Source organism: Danio rerio, chromosome 6 (assembly GCF_049306965.1).
Source record: "Danio rerio strain Tuebingen ecotype United States chromosome 6, GRCz12tu, whole genome shotgun sequence".
Lineage (NCBI taxonomy): Eukaryota > Metazoa > Chordata > Actinopteri > Cypriniformes > Danionidae > Danio > Danio rerio.
The window spans coordinates 60,650,198-60,672,719 of NC_133181.1; the positions used below are offsets into that span (position 1 = coordinate 60,650,198).

Consider the following 22,522-nt stretch of genomic DNA (forward strand, 5'->3'; position numbering starts at 1 on the left):
ATATAATATAATATAATTTTTAATATAATATAATAATATCATATAATTAATATAATATAATAATGGTCACACTTTACTACAAGATTCCATTAGTTAATCTTAATTAAGAAACATTAAACATTTATTACAGTATTTATTCCTCATTGTTAATGAAATAAAGCCTGGTTTACCTTAGGTAAAAGATTAAATTAAGGTAACAGCCTTTCTGAGTATTGCAGCTGAATATGTCCATCCCTTTATGACCCTAGAGTATCCATCTTCTGATGGCTAATCATCTCAGTCTGGTTTCTTGAACATGACAATGAGCTCACTGTACTCAATTGGCCTCCACAGGGACAAGATCTCAATCCAATAGAGCAGCTTTGGGATGCGTTGTAACGGGAGATTCACATCATGGATGTGCAGCAGACAAATCTTTAGCAACTGCGTGATGCTATCATGTCAATATCGAGCAAAATCTCTGAAGAATATTTCCAGTACCTTGTTGAATCTATGCCATGAAGTGTTAAGGTAGTTAGGGCAAAAGTGGTTGTAAGTAAGGTGTACCTAATAAAGTGGCCAGTGAGTACATTAATATAATATAATATAATATAATATAATATAATATAATATAATATAATATAATGTGAGGCAGTGGCGCAGTAGGTAGTGCTGTCGCCTCACAGCAAGAAGGTCGCTGGTTCGAACCTTGGCTCAGTTGGTGTTTCTGTGTGGAGTTTGCATGTTCTCCCTGCCTTCACATAGGCTTCCTCCGGGTGCTCCGGTTTCCCCCACAGTCCAAAGACATGCGGTACAGGTGAATTGGGTAGGCTAAATTGTCCGTAGTGTATGAGTGTGTGTGTGAATGTGTGTGTGTATGTTTCCCAAAGATGGGTTGCGGCTGGAAGGGCATCCGCTGCGTAACAACTTGCTGGATAAGTTGGCGGTTCATTCCGCTGTGGCGACCCCGGATTAATAAAGGGACTAAGCCGACAAAAAAATGAATGAATGAATGAATGAATGAATGAGTAATATAATATAATATAATATAAAATAATATAATATAATATAATATAATATAATATAATATAATATAATATAATATAACATAATATAATATCATATAATATAATATAATTTAAAATAATATAATATAATATAATATAATATAATATAATATAATATAATATAATATAATATAACATAATATAATATAATATAATATAAAATAATATAATATAACATAATATAATATAATATAACATAACATAATATAATATAATATAACATAACATAACATAACATAACATAACATAACATAATATAATATAATATAATATAATATAATATAACATAAAATAATATAATATAATATAATATAATATAATGTAATATAATATAATATAATATAACATAATATAATATAATATAATATAACATAACATAATATAATATAATATGCACATTTTTATGATTTTAATTATTATAATATGTACAACCAGTGCCGACCCATAGGGTTGAGGGGCCAAGATAAAAAAAAAAAATTGGACCCACTGGTGGAAAAACAGTGAAAGGAAAGCACAAAGAAATACAATTCCAATATTTACCTGTATACATTTTATTAACTGTAACATAATTAACCTATTATACATATGTAAACAATATTTACTCATATTTAAACAAATAAGTTGTGCAAGTATTGCAAAGTATTGTAAACTACTACTAAATAACGTATTATGCACAGCAGAACATGCACTGAGAAAATGTCGTCTGCAAAATTGTTGCAAACTATTTGTGTTGAATTTAAGCAATCCAATTAAGTTGAGTAATGTTCAACTTAATTTGTTAGTTTCAATCGAGCCCAAACTAATTGTTTACAATCACTTAACTTGAAATATTTTTTGTGCATTTACTTTGAGCTTGCCTTTCTCCTCTGATGTTCTTTTCTTTCTTTTTTTTCAGCTCTGGAAAGATGTTTTTGGATGCCGTTTCATTTCAAAATAATATTCGATTAAGACCGATTGAAAAAAGCAACGACACTAGTGCCGTTATACTAATTAAAGGTGCAGTAGGTGATCTGCCAGAACGCTAGCATTAGTAAAATAGCTTAGAAATTTTATGACCCTCCCCTGCTGTCCAAAGCTCCACCTCCTTAAGTCATGAACTCACGAACGCACACATTTTTTAGTTTTATGCCTTTCCAAAAATATAAAAATACATATAAACACATTTAGATCATTTACTTTAATCATTACTATTGGAATGTGAAGAGACTTTCAACCAGCACAACAAAAAATATTTCTGAAGACAATCACCAACTGCACTTTTAATTTTGGAGGACAAACTTGCAAATAACACCTTTTTTCTCCGGTCTACCTCTGAAAGGAGCACCTCCAATTCCAGCCTGATCCCACATGAAAACGTAAGTATTTTACGTTTTGCCAGTTTAGCGGCTAATTCGAGTTCAGTCATACGAAATTGTTCGATTTTAAAAAGGAGGCGTGGCACCTACCCCAAATGGCGCAAAGCGTAAATTCAAACCGTTTCCCTGATGACGTTTGACGGTTGCCAAATCAATGAAATAAACAACCGAATTATCAAATAATACCTGCCGTGAGTATAACCGCATTCACTATCGGGAGGCGCTATAATCACTCTCGTAGGAGAATTTTGCTCTCACCATCCAAAATAAATAAAGTTATCCAACATGTGCGCCCAATAGCTCCGCCCCTTCCGCTACGTAAGCAAACCTGCGGTCGTTGAGTGCGTGAAGTGTCCATCACTACACACTTCATTTTACCAGCTGAATGAGTGCATCATCCGGGTAATTAAAGTGCATTTAATATTTTTTGAGTTTTCAGTGTGAACGCACTACTTGCACTATTTATACTACAAAATGGCGTAGAATAGTGCATAAGTATGCGATTTGAGACGCAGGTTAAGTCTGGGTTGGGTTAGTGCATTGTGTAATGTGCATTGTTCATGATTATGTGCTCATAGTAAATAGGTGCGTTCGACATGAAGCTCAGCGGCAGCCGGTGATCAACGAGATTAGTCGAGCGCAGGCGGGGGCGGAGTTGAAAACGGAGCCGTCAAGACGGACAGCTGGACACTTCGGGACTCAAAGTTGCTGCAGTCATGATGACCGATCACATGGCGTCATCATATTTTTTTGTTATTTTTATTTATAACAACAAAACATTTACAAATAAAACAGAATACAGGCTCTTCAAACTGTAGTTCTTTTTTAAACAATAAGAGAGAATTATGAATAAAACATATAACAAATGCATGAGAGAAATAAGAGGAAATGAGAGGTTAATATAAACATAAAAACGAACAGGTCTATTAAATACAAAGCAATAAGCATAAATTCTAGGAGTTAAACATCAATCTTTGGGCTAATACTTCTTGTTTGAATATGCTAAAAAAGGGTTTACATATATGTACATTTATAGATAGAAGACTTATTTAGGTTATTCACTAAAATATACACTAAATATATCATTTAAATCGTTCATGAATGCAGTAAATAGTCTGTATAAAAAGTTAAAATTAAATATAAACCTGTGCAAACAAGCTAACCTTTATAACCAGACTATTTAACAAAAGATGATACTGCAGTAAAATATTTGTAGTCTTTTAATAAGCAAGATGTGTACAGGATAGAGGGTGTGAAAAGTCTAATGTTTGTTTTGAAACTTTTGAATCGGAATTTATCCAATTATAAACCCGAAATACACGTGTTTGTTGTCATGTGGTGAACTCGGCCAATCGTGTAATATCGGTGTCGTCATCAAAGCTCCTGCAGTCGCTCTTCAGAAGCTGCACGGTCTGAGTCTGCCGTCTGATCTCAGAGCGCTGTCGCGGTACTTTGATGCCACATGTGACAGTCACGTGGCATCGGCGCAGCATCAATCTGGACAAGATTTCTAACCAGAATGCACCGCTTTAAGACAGATTTCGATCGATCTGCGCAGCGCTGCATGAAGTCGAACGCACCTAATATTCAACAGCAGCATTCGTCTGGCACTCCACGCTGTTGGACGGGTCGGCACTGTGTATAACTTTTAAATGTGAAGTTGTAAGACTGAACTTTTGTCCTTTTCATGATGTATTTATTTGTATTTTTTTTTTTTGCAATGAAACATCAAGCTTTTGCTTTCCTGCATTATTACACCACACACACACACACACACACACACACACACACACACACACACACACACACACACACACACACACACACACACACACACACACACACACACACACACACACACACACACACACACACACACACACACACACACACACACACACACAAAATAACATACCCACGATTGCGCAATGAAACGCCATCTTTCCATCTCCATCTCCGTATGTTTCATTAAGATTATATGACTGAGATATTCCTGGTAATGTGTGTCACAGCACGCAATGGCGGTTCTGGTTTCCAATTGTTCAATAATGATCTATCTGCCAATTCAGCGCTGGCAGAAACACCCGCCGCATTATGAATAAAACATAAATGGAGGGCGGCGAGGCAGTTTTACTGTATAGCTTTTGCTTGTCAACTGCTTATGAGAAAGGAAAGAAAAAGAGTGCATAATACAAGAAATGGGTCTACAGTTTTAGAAGCAACCACAATACCGAGAGATGTAAGGTCACAGTCGACTTAAAATACACCTTATGGTTGTTGCATAGCAGTAAATAAAGCAGTTTAGCATTAATAAACCCTGCTGTGTGCAAGACTGACTCATATGTGTTATATGATTAAACTATAAAGCTTTCATAACAGACTATTGTCCTAATTACACACAATGCCACATTAAATACTAGCTATTCATTTAAAGAGGAACTATCATGCAAAAAAAAAAAAAAAATCACTTTTATAAGGGATTTAAATAGAAATGTGTGGTAAAAGTGTGTAAATAAAAGCAGCTTCTATTGGTAATAGTGCATTCATTTTACTTTTTTATAAGCACACTTGATAAAAACAGTCTGGAAATAAAAATAAATAAATAAAATAAAATAAAATAAAATAAAATAAAATTAAATTAAATTAAATTAAATTAAATTAAAAAAATAAATAAAATAAAATAAATAAATAAATATAAAATAAACAAACAAATAAATAAATAAATAAATAAAAATAAAGTAAAAAAATAAAATAAATAAATAAATATAAAATAAACAAACAAACAAATAAATTAATAAATAAATAACAATAAAAATAAAGTAAAAAATAAAATAAATAAATAAATATAAAATAAACAAACAAACAAACAAATAAATTAATAAATAAATAACAATAAAAATAAAATAAAATAAAATCATAAAATAAAATAAAATAAATAAATAAATATAAAATAAACAAACAAACAAATAAATAAATAATAAAAATAAAATAGAATAAAATAAATAAATAAATAAATAAATAAATAAATAAATAAATAAATAAATAAAATAAAAGGTGTGACTGCTAAGAGTGCAGGCAGCACTCTGGCCCTTGCAGACAAAAAACAAACCGGCCCACCGGAAATGCTCCCTGTTTTCCCGATTAGCCAATCTGGGCCTGGATAGCACAATCACTTCACATAAAGATAGTCGCTGGTTTGAGCCCCAGCTCGGTCAGTTGGCATTTCTGTGTGGAGTTTGCATGTTCTCCCCGTTTTTGCGTGGGTTTCCTACGGGTGCTTCGGTTTCCCCAAAGTCCAAACACATATGGTATAGGTCAATTGAGTAAGCTAAATTGTCCGTAATGCATGTGTGTGATTGAGGGTGTCTCCAAGTGATGGGTTGCAGCTTAAAACAGGAATTATGTTTTAATTATGTAAAACATAATTACACTGGATAAGTTGGCGGTTCATTCCGCTGTGGCGTCCCCAGAGTAATAAAGGGAATGTAATTAAAAGAAAATGAATGAATGAATTTTTAAGGGGGACACAAATATAGTGCTCATTTAGTAAATGCACAGCTAAATAATATAATTGTGGCCATTAATGTTAACTATGCCAAGTCATCGCAATTAAAGCAATGCACGAGAAGCGGCTTCAATAGTATCTGAATGCAGCCATGATGATGCAAGCTGAGACTGCATATCTCTGTGATGCAATGTCAGACACAACACACTCAGTGGAGCTCCTGCAGTTCAGAATGCACTGCACCAGGTTTACATCCAGACACCTTTCAACAGCTTTGGTGTGTTAGTTGCATTACACATGCAACAATCTATTACAAACAAGCTAACATTAAGTAACATTTTAATCGCTAATTTAGCAGACTCATTCGAAAGTGCATTGGTAATCACTGTTTTTGCACTATTTTTCAAATAATTTATGACTGAGTCTGCGTCTGGATCAACTACATTAAAGAGAATCAAGTGAATAAAATACCTTAGTTGCTGGAGATTCAGAGAGATAGAAAACATTATCTGTGTGCTCTTTTGAGCTGAAACTTATTTTACATATTTACATTATTTTACTTATTTTACAAAAAGGGTCACATTTAACCCTTTAAGGTGCGCTCCTTGAAAATATTTTTTGGCCCACAGCTTGTACTGTATAATATGCTGACACAACTCATAAACAGTAATAAGAGATTAAAAAAATTATAAACTATGGACAAAAGGTCAACCAGGTGGTTGTGATGCCTTTTAAATATCAGCCACTGAGCTCCCAACAGAATGATAAGGTTAGACTCTATTTTTATACATATTTAACTTATTAAAGTTAACAAGCACTTTACAAGCGTCTGCTGGTTATTTTATGTTCAATATCTGAGGTGAGCTATCTGCTGATGCTTTCAGTCACATACAATGATGTTTAAACTCTTTTTGGGAACACTTAAAGGGCGCCTATGGTGAAAAATCTACTTCTCAAGCTGTTTGGACAGACATGTGTGTAAGTATAGTGTATAGACTGCCATATTGGGCTGATATAAACACACTCAGTCCTTTTTTTTTCAATTTAACAACATAAAAATGGTGGACCGATTGGAGCGGTTTTCAGACCGGCCGCAACTTTACGTAGGAGTGCGGTCCCCCCGCCCACCAATATTGATTGACAGCTTCGCGTCATGATCATATCCTCAGTTTGTTGTTTCACGTCTGCCATTTTCAGCGTGTGAGTCAAAGCGATATTATTAAAGGAACACCCGTGCTTTATTTTTTGATGAAATCCCTAGTAGCAAAGAATTCTGGCCCAGATTTGGCATAAAGCTGGCACAGCAGGCATTCATCCGGCACTGGCATACAGCATGTGGGCCAAACATGGCCCGGGTTTGGCAGAGGTGGCACCGTTTTTAAGGCAGCACACAAGATTTGGGCCAGATGAAAAATGTAGTATTTGGCCCAGATTTAAAAATGTGATAAGTGGGCCTTGTGAGTTTGGCCAGTCTTGACCCACATTTAAAATACACTAAAATCATTTTTGAGTAAAGAAAAAAAATTCTACCAATCAGGTCACTTTGAGAAAAAGCGTGCCCATAGTGTGCCTAAAGCGCATCACTCCATGGGTTTATCAATTTCATTGCAACCGTGACACACCAACCTATCTGGCCCAGTTCAGGCCCAGTTATGAGTTATTAACTCGGCTGAGACTTGGCCCAGATATGGTCTGTGTTTGGCCCTTGTCTGGAAGCCAGATTTGGTCCAGTCATGTACCGTAATTCACTGCGGCATGTGGGCCAAGCAAAACCTGATTGTGTGGGCCAGAGCTGGGCCAGAGAAATTTTGCTATGTGGGAAGGCTCATTGGGCTCAACACAAGATCAATATTTTCCACATTATCGCTCTAGTCGGATTTATTGCTTGTACCTTTTGCGTGGCGCGGCGCTGTGCATTTCGGAGTTCTGGGCATGGGTTTCTGTCAGGGTGCACGCGGCGGAGCTTCGGGTCAGCGGCTCGGCGCGGCGTGGGTTTCTGTCGGGGTGCACACGGCGGAGCTTCTTGTCAGCGACTCGGCGCTGTATGGGTTTCTGTCACATGCCCCGCGGTGGAGCTTCGGGTCAGCAGCTTGGCGGGGCGTGGGTTTCTGTCGCGGTGCATGTAATGTAATGTAATGTGTATTTATATAGCGCATTTATTGTGTATGGCCATACACCCAAAGCACTTCACAATCATGAGGGGCGTCTCTTCACACCACCACCAGTGTGCAGCATCCAATTGGATGATGCGACGGCAGCCACACGACAACGGCGCCAGTGCGCTCACCACACACCAGCTATTGGTGGAGTGAAGAGACAGCGATAGAGCCAATTCGGTGTAAGGGGATGATTGGGAGGCCATGATCATAAGGGCCGATAGAGGGACTTTGGCCAGGCCACCAGGGTTACAGCCCTGCTCTTTCACGAGAAGTGCCATGGGATTTTTAATGAGCACAAAGAGTCAGGACCTCGGTTTAACGTCTCATCCGAAAGACGGCGCCCACTGACAGTATAGTGTCCCCTTCACTTTTACTGGGGCATTAGGACTCACATAGACCACAGGTTGAGCGCCCCCTGCTGGCCTCACTAACACCACTTCCAACAGCAACCTAGTGTTCCCCAGTGGTCTCCCATCCAGGTACTGACCAGGCTCAGCCCTGCTTAGCTTCAGTGAGTAACCGGTCTTGGGCTGCAGGGTGATATGGCTGTGGCGGAGCTTCGGGTCAGCGGCTTGGCGCGGCGCCGTTGTGTTTGCCCTGGTGGAGGCTTGTGTTTGGAGTTCTGGAATGCATGGCATGACGATTCGGGACACCATGTTTCAAAGACACAAATGATTTTGTACTCTCTGCTTGGTCTGTGTCTGACTCGTACATGTAAAGCTGAATGCTCATCCTAGCTCAGCTTAGCTTAGCTCTCTCTCTGTCTGCCTGTCTGTTGCAAACACAGAGCGTGGGAGCTCTTGGCTCCGCCCCCTTGTTATGTTGGGCAGAAAGCCGAACCTGTGAAGCAACACGCCCCTAAAACAGCAAACTGTGTACACGCCCCCCAACATGACACTTTTGAACAGATTATAATAAAAACATCTGAACTGTGTGTTGAACTGAACCTAAACTGGCACACTCAGAACAACCACAATATTAATATTACATCATAAAAAAGGGGTAAACTATGTGCCCTTTAAACACTGAATATTGCACATAATCAGTACCTGAGGTGATCCATGTCATAGTAGTTTATGCTGTTCTGCTGTGACATCGAAGAAATGGAAACTGTTATGAAAATAGGAGTTTTAAGTATCTCTGTTGTAGATGGTTCGGACAGAAACTAGTTTAAACATGGAAAAGACATGGCTTTTATTGCATCATGTCGTATGCAAGGACACAGTGTCATACTGTATGTGTTATATAATAAAACCATAAAGCTTTGAGACCATTGCAAACATAATCATGCTTTCAAACTGGAGTTTGCATGTTCTCTTAGTGTTGGCGTGGGTTTCCGGGTGCCCTCACAGTCCAAACGCATGTGCTATAGTGCATGAGTGTGCGTGTGTGAATAAGTGTGTACTGTATGGGTGTTTTCCAGTACTGGGTTGCGTCTAGAAGAGCATCTGCTGCGTAAAACATCTGCTGGATTAGTTGGTGGTTCATTCCACTGTGGGGAACCCCTGATAAATGTGGGACTCAGCTGAAAACGAATGAAGGATAATGATAAATTAAATAATTTTTAATTTACAAGAAGTGACAGTAGAATAGACAACAATAATGTGCATAATGAAGTGTTATAAATCTCTAAAAAGCCAATATATTTTTATTTTTATTATTATAATTTTTTTTAACAAAACTTTTTTGTGTACAAACTTTTGCTTTTTAATTACATCTCGGGGTTTTGTTCACGAGTGAGGGAAGGATGGAGCGTGAGATTGACAGGTGGATTGGTGCAGCGGCAGCAGTGATGCGGTCGATGTACTGCTCCGTTGTGGTGTAGAAGGAGCTGAGCCGAAAGACAAAGCTCTCGATTTACCAGTCAATCTACGTTCCTACTCTCACCTATGGTCATGAGCTTTGGTTCATGACTGAAAGGACAAGATCTCAGATACAAGATGCCGAAATGAGTTTCCTTCGAAGGATGGCAGGGCGCACTCTTATGGATAGTGTGAGGAGCTCTGACACCCTGGTGGAGTTTGGAGTAGAGCCGCTGCTCCTCCACATCGAGAGAAGTCAGCTGAGGTGGCTCTGGCATCTGTTTCGGATGCCTCCTGGACGCCTACCTAGGGAGGTGTTCCAGGAATGTCCCACTGGGAGGAGGCCTCGGGGAAGACCTAGGACACGTTGGAGGGACTATGTCTCTCGGCTGGCTTGGAACGCCTTGGATCCCCCCTGAGGAGCTGGAGGAAGTGTCTGAGGAGAGGGAAGTCTGGGTTTCTCTTCTAAGACTGCTGCCCCCACGACCCGGTCCCGGCAGAAAATGAATGAATGAATGGATATGCTTAGTTTTGCTCTCAAACTAAACACCTCTGATTAAATAATTAAAAACACAAAACTAACTACATAATCAATAAGGTTGTGTTGGGGAATAAAAAAAAGACCCAACCACAAATATCTCATTTAACGTTTTTATTAAGGACAAAATGAAACAAAAAGGCATAGTGACACAAAATGACCTGGCTGGCAAGGAAAGAAAAAAAACCCAGCATTCAAAAAGTAAAAATAAAAACGAAAGCAATTGTCATCATCATCATCATCATCATCATCATCATCATCATCATCATAATCCAAAAACAAAACAATAGAATTCAAATATTGTAGTTATAAGCAAAAATCGATCTCATTTTGTTCATAAATAGAAACCTGTTAAACATTATTAAATATTAAATGATGGGCAACTCGCTGATAACGATTCTTCAAATAATTATCATTGCTGACTTTACAAATAAAATAACTACAATTGGCAGGTTTGTACACAAATTAAATGTCTTAGAAGTTATTCTTTTAATCCAACTAAAAATAATATGCTACAGTAGAAAGGAAAAGAAAAACAGATTAAAATAAACCGTCTGACTTAATGAGCAAATGTAATTGAATATTTCTTTTCCCACGAAACTTAAAGATGAGATCAACACAATAGAACATCTAGCAAAAAGCTACTAGAAAACTATAGACCCACTGTTGTTTTACTGTGTGCTGTATTATCTCACATCGAGAACATTATAGTTCACCTTTACATGTTATAATGGTGGATTTAACATCAGTCAAGATCAGGCAAAAAGAAATGACTTGGGTTTTAATTCATATACTGCGCTGGGCTCAAAACAAACTCTGCGCAAGTACGACGACGAAAAATGCGCTCTGTGTTTGGTGCAATATCTGTGTCGCCACAAGGGGCGCTATATTTGAAAATCTACAGTCGGTGGAGTAAAACACTAAAGAGCTTTAGTGAATGATAAGTTAAACATGATGGCACAAACATTTGGAAATTGTGTTTGGAAACGGAGCGTTCGCATCTGCGTACTTGCGTATTGTGTATTTCGAACTTTTGACCTGGAACATTTATGCGTCTATATGTCACGATTTACAACCTGAGAGTGAATCAAATCACATGAGCGCTCTTCGATCTCAAAGTCAAGCAGGAGTCAAAATGGGGAGCCTAAATAATCAGGGTATCTTCCGTCCATTCCAGATACGTTTAAAAAAAAAAAATGTAGAAAATTTTTGGTTTTTCTTTTGCTCACAAAAAAGGAAAAAAATTGATATTGGCTTAATTTTCGTTTTTTAATTTAGGTCAGGAAAACGGATAAACAACTTTAAATTTCATTATACACATGTGGTGATGCTAAAATGGCTGTTTTCCTCTGATTGGCCAACCAAATCTGAGCCTGTGGCGTCACCCTCAAAATAAAAGTCCTATATACAGATGAGGTCAGAATTATTAACCCCCTTTGAATTTTTTTCTTTTTTAAATATTTCCCAAATGATGTTTAACAGAGCAAGGAAATTTTCACAGTATGTCTGATAATATTTTTTCTTCTGGAGAAAATCTTATTTGTTTTATTTCGGCTAGAATAAAAGCAGTTCTTAATTTTTTAAACACCATTTTAAGGTCAAAATTATTAGCCCCTTCAAGCTATATATTTTTTTCGATAGCCTACAGAACAAACAATCATTATACAATAACTTGCCTAATTACCCTAACCTGCCTAGTTAAGCTTTTAAATGTCACAAGCTGAATACTAGTGTCTTGAAGAATATCTAGTCAAATATTATTTACTGTCATTATGGCAAAGATAAAATAAATCAGTCATTAGAAACGAGTTATTAAAACTGTTATGTTTAGAAATGTGTTGAATAAGTCTTCTCTCTGTTCTCTCTGTTAGGGGGGCTAATAATTCTGACTTCAACTATATATATATATATATATATATATATATATATATATATATATATAATAGGAGGAAATAAAATAAAAACAAATAGTACCCTTTGTATTGGCCCTAGGGCCCAATGTGTTCTTATTCTGGTCCTGCAAACAGCTATTAAAAAAACTAAACAATAAAAAAAAAAAACAATATTAATTATAAGTATTATTACTGGCCTATCATTGTTATTATTATTATTAGAATAAGTAGGCCTACAATAGCTCTGAAACAATCATGCAAACCATGTGCTACTTGGAAATGGTTATCTTCGGTCAGCATCAGGCGGCGGCGAACTATAAGCATATAATTATTATTCATTCATTCATTCATTTTCTTTTCGGCTTAGTCCCTTTAGATTATTGTTATTATCATATAGGACTTCTGAACGTAGATTGACCGATAAATCGAGAGCTTTCAGTGTATGAGTGAGTGTGTGAATGTGTGTGTGGATGTTTCCCAGAGATGGGTTGCGGCTGAAAGGGCAATTGCTGCGTAAAAACTTGCTAGATAAGTTGGCGGTTCATTTCGCTGTGGCGACCCCAGATTAATAAAGGGTCTAAGCCGACAAGAAAATGAATGAATGAATGAATGAATTATAAGCCAGGGTGCTGATCAGTAGAGAACTTTTATTTTGAGGACAACGTCACAAGCTCAAATTTGGTTGGCCAATCAGAGAAAATAGGGTGTTTTAGCACCGCCTACATGTGTATAACGAATTTTAAAGTCGTTTATCCGTTTTCCTACCTTAAATTTAAAAAATTTGAAATCGAGCCAAAATCTTTCTTGTTTTTTTGTGAGCAAAAGAAAAAACGAAAAGTGGCTGTTTTCTTGGTTTCCCTTTCTTTGTTTGAGAACGGATGTGGAACGGACGGAAGATACCCTGATTCTCAATGGAGAGCCAGGTCATGCAGTCGAGTCACGCTTTTTGCCGTAGATCTTTTTTTTTTTTTTTGGGAAATCACACCAGTGAGTTTAATGCAAGATTGTGTACGTGTGGAAACACTCTTCTGATATCACCTGCACAGGCTGTTCAGTTACACAACGCACAAATACACTCACACGCACGCTCATTCATTCACACCGGCACGCATTCACGAAATACCATTTAAAATACAAATCAATGAATCATATTAAAGAAGAAAAAATATCTGGACTTCATCTTCCCAATTTGACCCCCTCCCCCCCCCAAAAAAAGTGATATTTACAATCACACTGTGACAGATCAACAAAGACCTACAGCACGCGGGTCTTTCAAATTACAAAAAAAAAGAAGTCGTATTTATCAATTGGTTTTTTCCATTCATGTTTTTTGTGTTTTTATTTTATGCCTAAAGTTCACAGATTCGCGTCAGTGTACTGATTCGCCTTCAGAAGAGTATTTTCTCGAAAGTAAAGAAGAAGCGCTATGTTGCAAGCAGGAAATAAATAAAAAATACAACATCATCATCATCATCATCATCATCAGAAAAAAATTAAAATGAGACAAGGAGAAAAGTAACTGAGAAAACTACGAGGAGAGTTGTTCCTCTGTTTTAGTTAAAGCTCATTTGCCCTGAGGGCCAGTTTTAATGGTAGTTTGCTTTATTTTTATTTTTTTCTCGTTATATACATCTTTTTTTTGTTGCTGTTTTCTTTTAAGTTTATTCAGAGACGGGGTGAGTGCTCTCTGAGGTCTCTGGCGGAGAGAGGCCTGTACATTTTTAAGTGCTTGGCAAAAATGAAAGGATCACTAGTAGTCTTCAGAACGCGTACACACACACATCCTTCTAAAAACGAATGCAAAAATGACACTGAGGGAAACTGATGATGTCTGGGGAGGGTGGAGAAGTGGTGGTGGTGGTTTTAGGGACTCCCTGGCGTTGTTTCATCCTTCTCTCTTTCTGTTCTCCTTGCTTTGCTTCAAGTGAGGTAGAGTGGCTTATCCCTGCCTATCATACTGCCACTGCCAAACAATGAGAAACAAATGAGCATCGGGAAAACGGCAATAGAAAAACGCTCATAGAAAAACTTGCACAAGTTCTCAAGAGAATTACCAAAGCAAAAAGTAAGAATTAGATCATTATTTGATGACCCTGAAGTCACTTTGTACCAAATCTCAAACAAATCTGATGTGGAAAAATATGCTGCTAATTAAAAATATAACCTAGAAAGTGCCACGATCACAAGACTTTATTAAGATAACTATAACTTTTAATAAATGATGTTTCATAAAATGTCATTTTTTATAAATGTATAAAATTTATTAAATTTATAAAAAAAAAATTCTTTTGTAAATGAACTCTTCACATGGAGTTGTTTAGACCAGTGGTTCCTCACCTTTTCCCCCCAGTAATCTCCTATTTTACCATTCAGTATCCTTTAAAGATCCACCTTTGGCATAATGTTATTTTTAATTAATTTTTTTTGAATGCACATTCAGGGCTCTTTTTTAATGATCCAGACACAAAGTCCAAAGCGCAGGGCGCAAAAGTGCATAAAGGGCGTGTCTGAATCCACTTTTGCTATTTTAAGGACGGAAAAATCCACTTTGCGCTGCAGCGCATGGTCTAACAGGGTTGAGCTTATTCTCTTATTGAGTTATAGGTGTGTTTTGAGAATAAACCAATCAGAGTGTCATCTCCCATTACCTTTAAGAGTCAGTTGTGTCGCGCCATGGTGCATTTACATGGCGGACTTTGCAAGTGGAAAAACTGAACACTTCACTAGTAAGTAGACTGTTAAACAGAGCATCTGCAGCGTGAGAATGAGAGATGAGCCTCCTCATTCTTTACTTTCACTTTCACTCTCTTCCGTGGATAAGGAAACGGTGTTGTACGCACATCTATTAGCCCACATAATTCATTTTGTTTGTTAAGCATAAAGATTTGTTTCCAAACTATTTCTAAATTCAGTTCTAATTTCCAGCAAATGAATAAATGAACAATAATAACGAAGTGTGCTCAAAAAGCTGAGTCCTAATACACAAGCTGTGCCCCATATGGTCTGAAACCTGACAGGTGGACAAATCTAAGCTTGTTTTTAATAAAACAGACATAAATATGCATATAATAAATAATACTGCTAATAATAATAACATTATACAAAAGCAAATTGTCATGAATAAACTGGTTATACTGGATGGCATGCTCTCATTTAGTTCTCAAATTAGTAATATCTCACGTTCTGCCTTTTTTCATTCGCGTAACATTGCAAGACTTCGCCCTTCACTATCTCAACAAAGTACTGAAGTGCTTGTTCATGCTTTGGTTACATCACGGATTGATTACTGTAACTCGCTTCTCTCTGGTATTCCTGATAAACAACTTCATAGACTACAGTTGATTCAGAATTCAGCGGCTAGGATAGTTACCTGCTCGCGTACTTCTGATCACATAACTCCAATTCTCTTTCACCTGCACTGGCTTCCTGTTCACTATCGTATACAATACAAAATCCTCCTCTTAACATACAAAGCTCTTCATAACCTGGCCCCTCACTATCTTTCTGATCTTCTTCAATTGTACACTCCTTCCCGCTCACTGAGATCATCTTCTGCTGAACTGTTATCTGTCCCACACTTTAAGATGAAGTCATTTGGAGGCAGGGCTTTTAGTTGTACAGCACCAAAGTTATGGAATTCCCTGCCTTTGCACATTCGCCAGATGGACTCTATTTCCAATTTTAAATCTCAGATAAAGACGTTTTTGTTTAGGATAGCTTTTAATGATTTGCTGGTTTAATTTTATGCTGATTGTCATTTTTACTGCTTGTATTTTTATGATGTACTTGTAATCTGCTGTAAGGTGTCCTTGAGTGCTTTGAAAGGCGCCTAAAAATAAAAGGTATTATTATTATTATTATTAAAAAGCCTCCCGAGATGAAGAAGGCATGAAGTGGTATTTATATTTATCTAGAAAATCATAATGTTTTGTAATATTTTAATCCTTTAATTCTTTTTTCCCTTGTGAAGATATTTGTGTATTGCTGTACATCCAGTGTGTATTAAGTAGTGCTCAGCGCTGGACTTTAGACCTGCTCTTAGCTGGTTTATTTTGCTGTCTATTTTAGATCCTCAAAATAGAAACGCGCCAGCAATGGGTCTCAACACGTCTCCTTTTTTAGACCACTGTTAATGATTATTGAAACTGTATTTTTAACTAGCACAAATATAATCAGCATCTGTTGAGTTCATCAAATACAGTACAATGATACAACATTAATATTTAAAGCCACCCCCAGGTTAGGAACCACAGATTTAGACTAGTTTTGATATTATTATTATTATTGCTGTTGTTTAAAAAGCAGAATAAATATATAATATTCACTTCTGTGTTGCACATACAAAAGTCTCACAGATTTAGAATGACACGAGGGTGAATAAATAATGACAGATTTTCTGAACTGCTATTTAAACATTGTTATTGTATGTGCATTTTTTAGCATTGCATTGATATATTACACAATAAATAATTCATGCGGCACAACTCTGAAACCACACATGCTGCATGCACATAAGTCCCCTGATACTGTGCCAAATGTCTCATGGGACAAACACGGTTAACACTGCAACAAGCAAACACACACACGCTGTTTACCTGCAGTGGTTTCCGCCACATTCCCGGTTGCAGTATTCGCTGTCCCAGTCTGGGTTTTGGCCCCCGGGGTTCGGGGCCCCTGGAGACTGAGACCCCCCCACACTCTTCTGGTACTCGGACTGTAAGTGAGAGAATCCCTGAGAGAAAGAAAGCGAGAGAGAATACACATGCATTATTAGTATTCTTAGACGTAAAAAATTGAATGCATAGTTGCATGAATGCTTATTTAAATGCAATACAGGTGTGTGGCACTGATTTACAGGTCAAAAACTAAATAAAATGTCATAGAGCTTGATTTTTATTTTCCATACATTTAAATGTGTCTTGTATGAGCAAATAATATATACAGTTGAAGTCAGAATTATTTGCCCTCCTGTGATTTTTTTTTATTTCTTTTTTATCTCTTTTTTATTTCCCAATTATTTCCCAAATGATGTTTAACAGTGCAAAGAATGTTTCACAGTATTTTCTATAATATTTTTTCTTCTGGAGAATGTCTTATTTGTTTTATTTCGGCTAGAATAAAAGCAGTTAAATTATTATTTTTTAACTATTTTAAGGTCATTATTATTAGCCCCTTTTAAGCAATATTTGTTTTTCTGCGAACAAACTGTCACGTTCAGGGTTGGGGAAAAAGGAGCGAGGACTCAAATGCAGGTAAATGGAAATTAAACAACAAAAATTAAATAAAATGCAAAACAAACTATCCCGAGGGAGAAAACATGAATAAAAGGCAAAAACAAACTTGACTGGGCTGGCAGGACAAAGCAGGGATGGACACAACAGGACATGGAAATATCGACAACGAACTGGCACAGGACAGCAGTCATGAGGAGATTATAAACTGTAGTAAATTAATACACAAACAGATGAACATAATTAACTAAAAATGGGTTAACAAGGAGGGTGGGAGTAGACAACAGACGGGAGAGCGCATGAGACAGAGACAACACAAGCCATGTGATCACATAAAACAGGATAAGAACAGGTAGCCAATGAGAGAACTCATTTACCACGCGTTCAAAATAACAGGACAAGACTGAAGCACACGGCCACAGTGTAAACACATAGCCACGTGCTTGGACAACACACATAGATGCAAGACACGAGCACACGATAGATGAATGATAAATATGTCTGATGTTTACATTTTTACATGCTGAATGATGATGGTGCATTATTTCACATACAGTTGAAGTCAGAATTATTAGCCCCCCTTTGAGTTTTTTTTTTTTTTTCTTTTTTAAATATTTCCCAAATGATGTTTAACAGAGCAAGGAAATTTTCACAGTATGTCTGATAATATTTTTTCTTCCGGAGAAAGTCTTATTTGTTTTATTTAGGCAAGAATGAAAGCAGTTTTTAATTTTTTAAACACCATTTAAAGGTCAATATTATTAGCCCCTTTAAGCTATATATATATTTTGATAGTCTGCCTAGTTAACTTAATTAACATAGTTAAGTCTTTAAATGTCACTTAAAGCTGTATAGAAGTGTCTTAAAGAATATCTAGTGTAATATATTATTTACTGTCATCATGACAAAGATAAAATAAATCAGACATTAGAGATGAGTTATCAAAACTATTATGATTAGAAATGTGTTGAAACAATCTTCTCTCCGTTAAACAGAAGTTGGGGGAAAAAATAAACAGGGGGGCGAATAATTCTGACCTCAACTGTATATTTTAATTTCATATCCACAAATGTTTTTTGAAGTATTAAAGCACACACTGTGATTACATTTAGCATGCTTTCTGTGTATCTAAAATAACCTTTGTACATTTTATACTTGATGCACACAAGTTGTCTCACCTTTCACCCTTGACATCAAATATTACATAAAAAGCCCCAACTTTCAAGCAGAAAGGTGTATATAAAGCTGCTTTAACATCTAAAAAGTATTTGACCAAGCACACTCACAGTATTTGTTTATTTAACTTTTAAAGAACTAATGTTTTCCTTTATTGCTTGTCTACAGGAAGGTGCTAAACACTGAAAATCAGACCTTTCACTTCACACACAGCATCTTCTGATAAAGACAACACCTCTAAAACAACACATCCTCCACCCCGTTTCTCACTTCAGTGCATTTCACCTCATGCTGCAACTGCTACACGCACACTTCTGATGACCTGTGCCTTTTTCATCTTTGTTTGGTAACATTTGCCAATAACATTTGTTCCAGATAAGATTCTGAACAATAACTACCACTGTCTTAATCTAAAAATGTAGGAAATATATTATAAGTTAGTTTGAATGTATACTTTTTTCACTGTAAGTTTAGTAAGCTTTTAAAAAGCTCATAGTAAGACACTCCAATACTGCCTTTTCTGAACACAGCATACTGTATAGGTCAAAATATGAAATGGCAATTAAATTATTGATGTAATTTACAGTAAATCTGACCAGGCAAAGGGATATTTTAAGACATACTAGAAGGCTTTATTTGAGGATCACAGTTTGGACCCAAAAATTCTCACCTGAAACAGTTTTTCTTTGCCAAACTGTTTACTGCATTCACTGGAGTATGCACTGGAGTAGTTTAGTAGCAAAAGTATGCAAAAGGGTATGCATACAACAAAATGTTTAAAGAGAGAGATTTTAGTAGCCACCTCATATTTAAATGAGGAATTTTAGAGAAAACAAATGCATTCAGAAAATGAAATTTGGTGCATTGCATTACTGTTATACATCAAATAGTGCATTAACGCATACAGCAATTTTAGATGGCATTTAAATCATAGACTATAAAACTGTTTACTCTGTGGATATGCATTGTAGCATGTATAGTAATAAGATATGCACAAGAATATTCACACAACAATAACTATGCAGAGGGGGATTTTAGCATGCAGCTTCATATTTAAATGAGCAAATGACTCAAAAATAAACATTCAAATAATTAAATTCGATGCACCGCATTACTGGTGTACAGTGTTTAAATGAGAACAGCAATATTTAAATGGGGAAATGGCTCATTTTAAGGAAAAAAATGCATTCAGAAATTTTACATTGGTGCATTGCATCACTGGTGTATAATAATAACTTTAAAAAGGGAAATTCTAGTACGCTACCTTGTATTTAAAGCACAAAATTACTCATTTTAGGGAACAAATGCATTCAGAAAATGTAATTTAGTGCATTGCATTACTGGTGTACAATAACAAATGCATTAATGCATGTAGATATTTTAAACACTATTTAAATCATACATTATAAAACTGTTTACTCTATGCATATGCAGTGTAGCATGTATAGCAATAAGATATGCACAAGAAAAAGCATACAACAATAACTAACTAGAGGGAGATTTTAGTATGCTGCTTCATATTTAAATGACCAAAAAAAATAAAAAATAGCATTCAGAAAATTAAATCATATGCACTGCATTACTGGTGTACAATGTTTAAATGAGAACAGCAATATTTTAATGAGGAAATGGCTCATTTAAAGGAAAAAATGCATTCAGAAATTTTACGTTGGTGCATTGCATCACTGGTGTACAATAATAACCGTAAAAAGGGAAATTCTAGTACTTTACCTTGTATTTAAAGGACAAAATTACTCATTTTAGGGGAAAAAATGCATTCAGAAAATGTAATTTGGTGCATTGCATTACTTGTGTACAATAACAAGTGCATTAATGCATGTAGATATTTTAAACACTATTTAAATAATACTTTATAAAACTGTTCACTCTATGCATATGCATTGTAGTATGTAAGATATGCACAATAATATGCAGACAACAATAACTTAGTAGAGGGGGATTTTAGTATGCTGCATCATATTTAAATGAGCAAAAAAAAAAAAAGGATTCAGAAAAGGAAATTCAATGCACTGCATAACTGGTGTACAATGTTTAAATGAGTACAGCAATATTTAAATGAGGAAAGGGCTCATTATAAGGAAAATGTATTTTTGTGCATTGCATCACTGGTGTACTATAAAACCTCTAAAAAAGGAAACTAGTACGCTACCTTGTATTTAAATGACCAAATTACTCATTTTAGGGAAAAATGCATTTAGAAAATAAAATTAGGTGCATTGCATTACTGGTGTACACTAACTAGTGCATTATTACATTCAGGTATTTTAGACACTCTTTAAATCATACATTATAAAACTGAATACTGCATTCAGTGAAGTATGTATTCTAGCTACTTACTAGTATAATGATTAGTGGTGTGTATGCATACAATATCAAATGTGATATGCATACAATAATAACTCTAAAAAGGGATATTCTTATATGCTACCTCATATTTAAATTAGAAAATGACTCATTTCAAATGCATTCAGAAATTTAATTTGATACATTGCATTACTGATGCATATAAACTAGTATGTTAGAGCATTCATAACATATTTAAATCATAGTAGTAGTAGTAGTAGTAGTGATAATAAAAGTACACACAAAAAGTATTTTTAGATAAATAATTTAACTTTAAATTAATTTTTAGAATTTTTAATTTGTTTCATTGCATTACTAGTGCATTAATGCATTCAGAAATTTTAATCACTATTTAAATCATACACTTTAAAACTGTACATTGTAATGTAGCTACATATTAGTAGTAGGAATAATAGTAATACAAGCATGCATACATTATTAACTCTAAAAGGGAGATTCTAGTAGGCTACCTCATATTTAAATGAGGAAACGACTAATTTTAGTGAAAAAATAATGCATTCTGACAATTAAATTTGGTGCATTGCATAACTGGTGTATTTTAACTAGTGCATAAATGCACTCAGATATTTTAGACACTTTAAAACATACACTATATTAGATGCATTTTATTACTGGTCTACATTAACAAGTGCATAAATGCATTCAGACATTTCAGATGATAATGCAGCACCCCAGTGCCACCCCAAAACAAAAGCATGCATGGTGTTTTGATGCGCACTGACCTGCTGTCCTGGGGGTGGGGAGTGCAGCGGAGCCTGCAGACTCATCTGGTGAGACTGGACCTGCTGCATCCGGATGGGCTGGTTGAGGATGGAGCCCTGGTGCAGGGAGAGCTGCTGGTGGAGTGGGGGGCTGATCTGGAAGGAGGCCGGCGGGGAGGCACTGAGCGCGGGCAGCATGGCGGAGCGGGGCAGGCCGTGTCTGGGGGCTCCAGCAGCATAACTCTGGAGGTCTGACAGCGGGAAGGGACTCGGGCCCAGGTACGGGGAGGAGGGCTGGGGTGGGACGCTGTATAGGGGTGCATTGGGAGGCATCATGTGGGATGACGGCTGACTTGACTGGGCGCTTTTGCTCTCCACTGGGTCACTGTAGGTCTGAGAGAGAAAATGCACAGTGTTAAATCAGAAGAAGGTGGATGGATTTAAGGGGTTTTGGGGAAAAAGTGCATTCAGAAAATTTGTTGCACTGCATTACTATGCATTATCTAGTGCATGTAAAAGAGTATGCATACAATAGTAGCCCTAAAGAGGCAGATTCTAGTACACTACTGGGTATTGAATTAAAGAAATCACTCATTTTAGAGAAGAAAATGCATTCAGAAAATTTAATTTGGTGCATTGAATTACTGAAGTTGTACATCAACTTGTGCATTAATGCATTGGGAAATTTCAGCCAAATTTCACCAATTTAACAGGGCACCTAAATCTGCTTTA

The 22,522-nt window shown here is 36.3% G+C and overlaps 1 protein-coding gene across 4 annotated transcripts in view; it reads right to left on the reverse strand.

Moving 5' to 3' along the window:
* Positions 1–13,097: 13,097 nt before the first annotated feature.
* The window catches only part of tox2 (TOX high mobility group box family member 2), a 273,063-nt gene continuing 263,638 nt past the window's right edge, over positions 13,098–22,522 (reverse strand). For 3 of the 4 annotated variants that reach the window (XM_021476823.3, XM_021476822.3, XM_017356458.4), the window contains 3 exons: positions 21,812–22,183; positions 16,893–17,029; positions 13,098–14,260 (listed from right to left, as the gene is read on the reverse strand). In XM_021476823.3, the coding sequence (XP_021332498.1) occupies positions 14,218–14,260; positions 16,893–17,029; positions 21,812–22,183 (552 nt within the window). In that variant the 3' untranslated portion in view covers positions 13,098–14,217. 4 annotated transcript variants of the gene reach the window in all.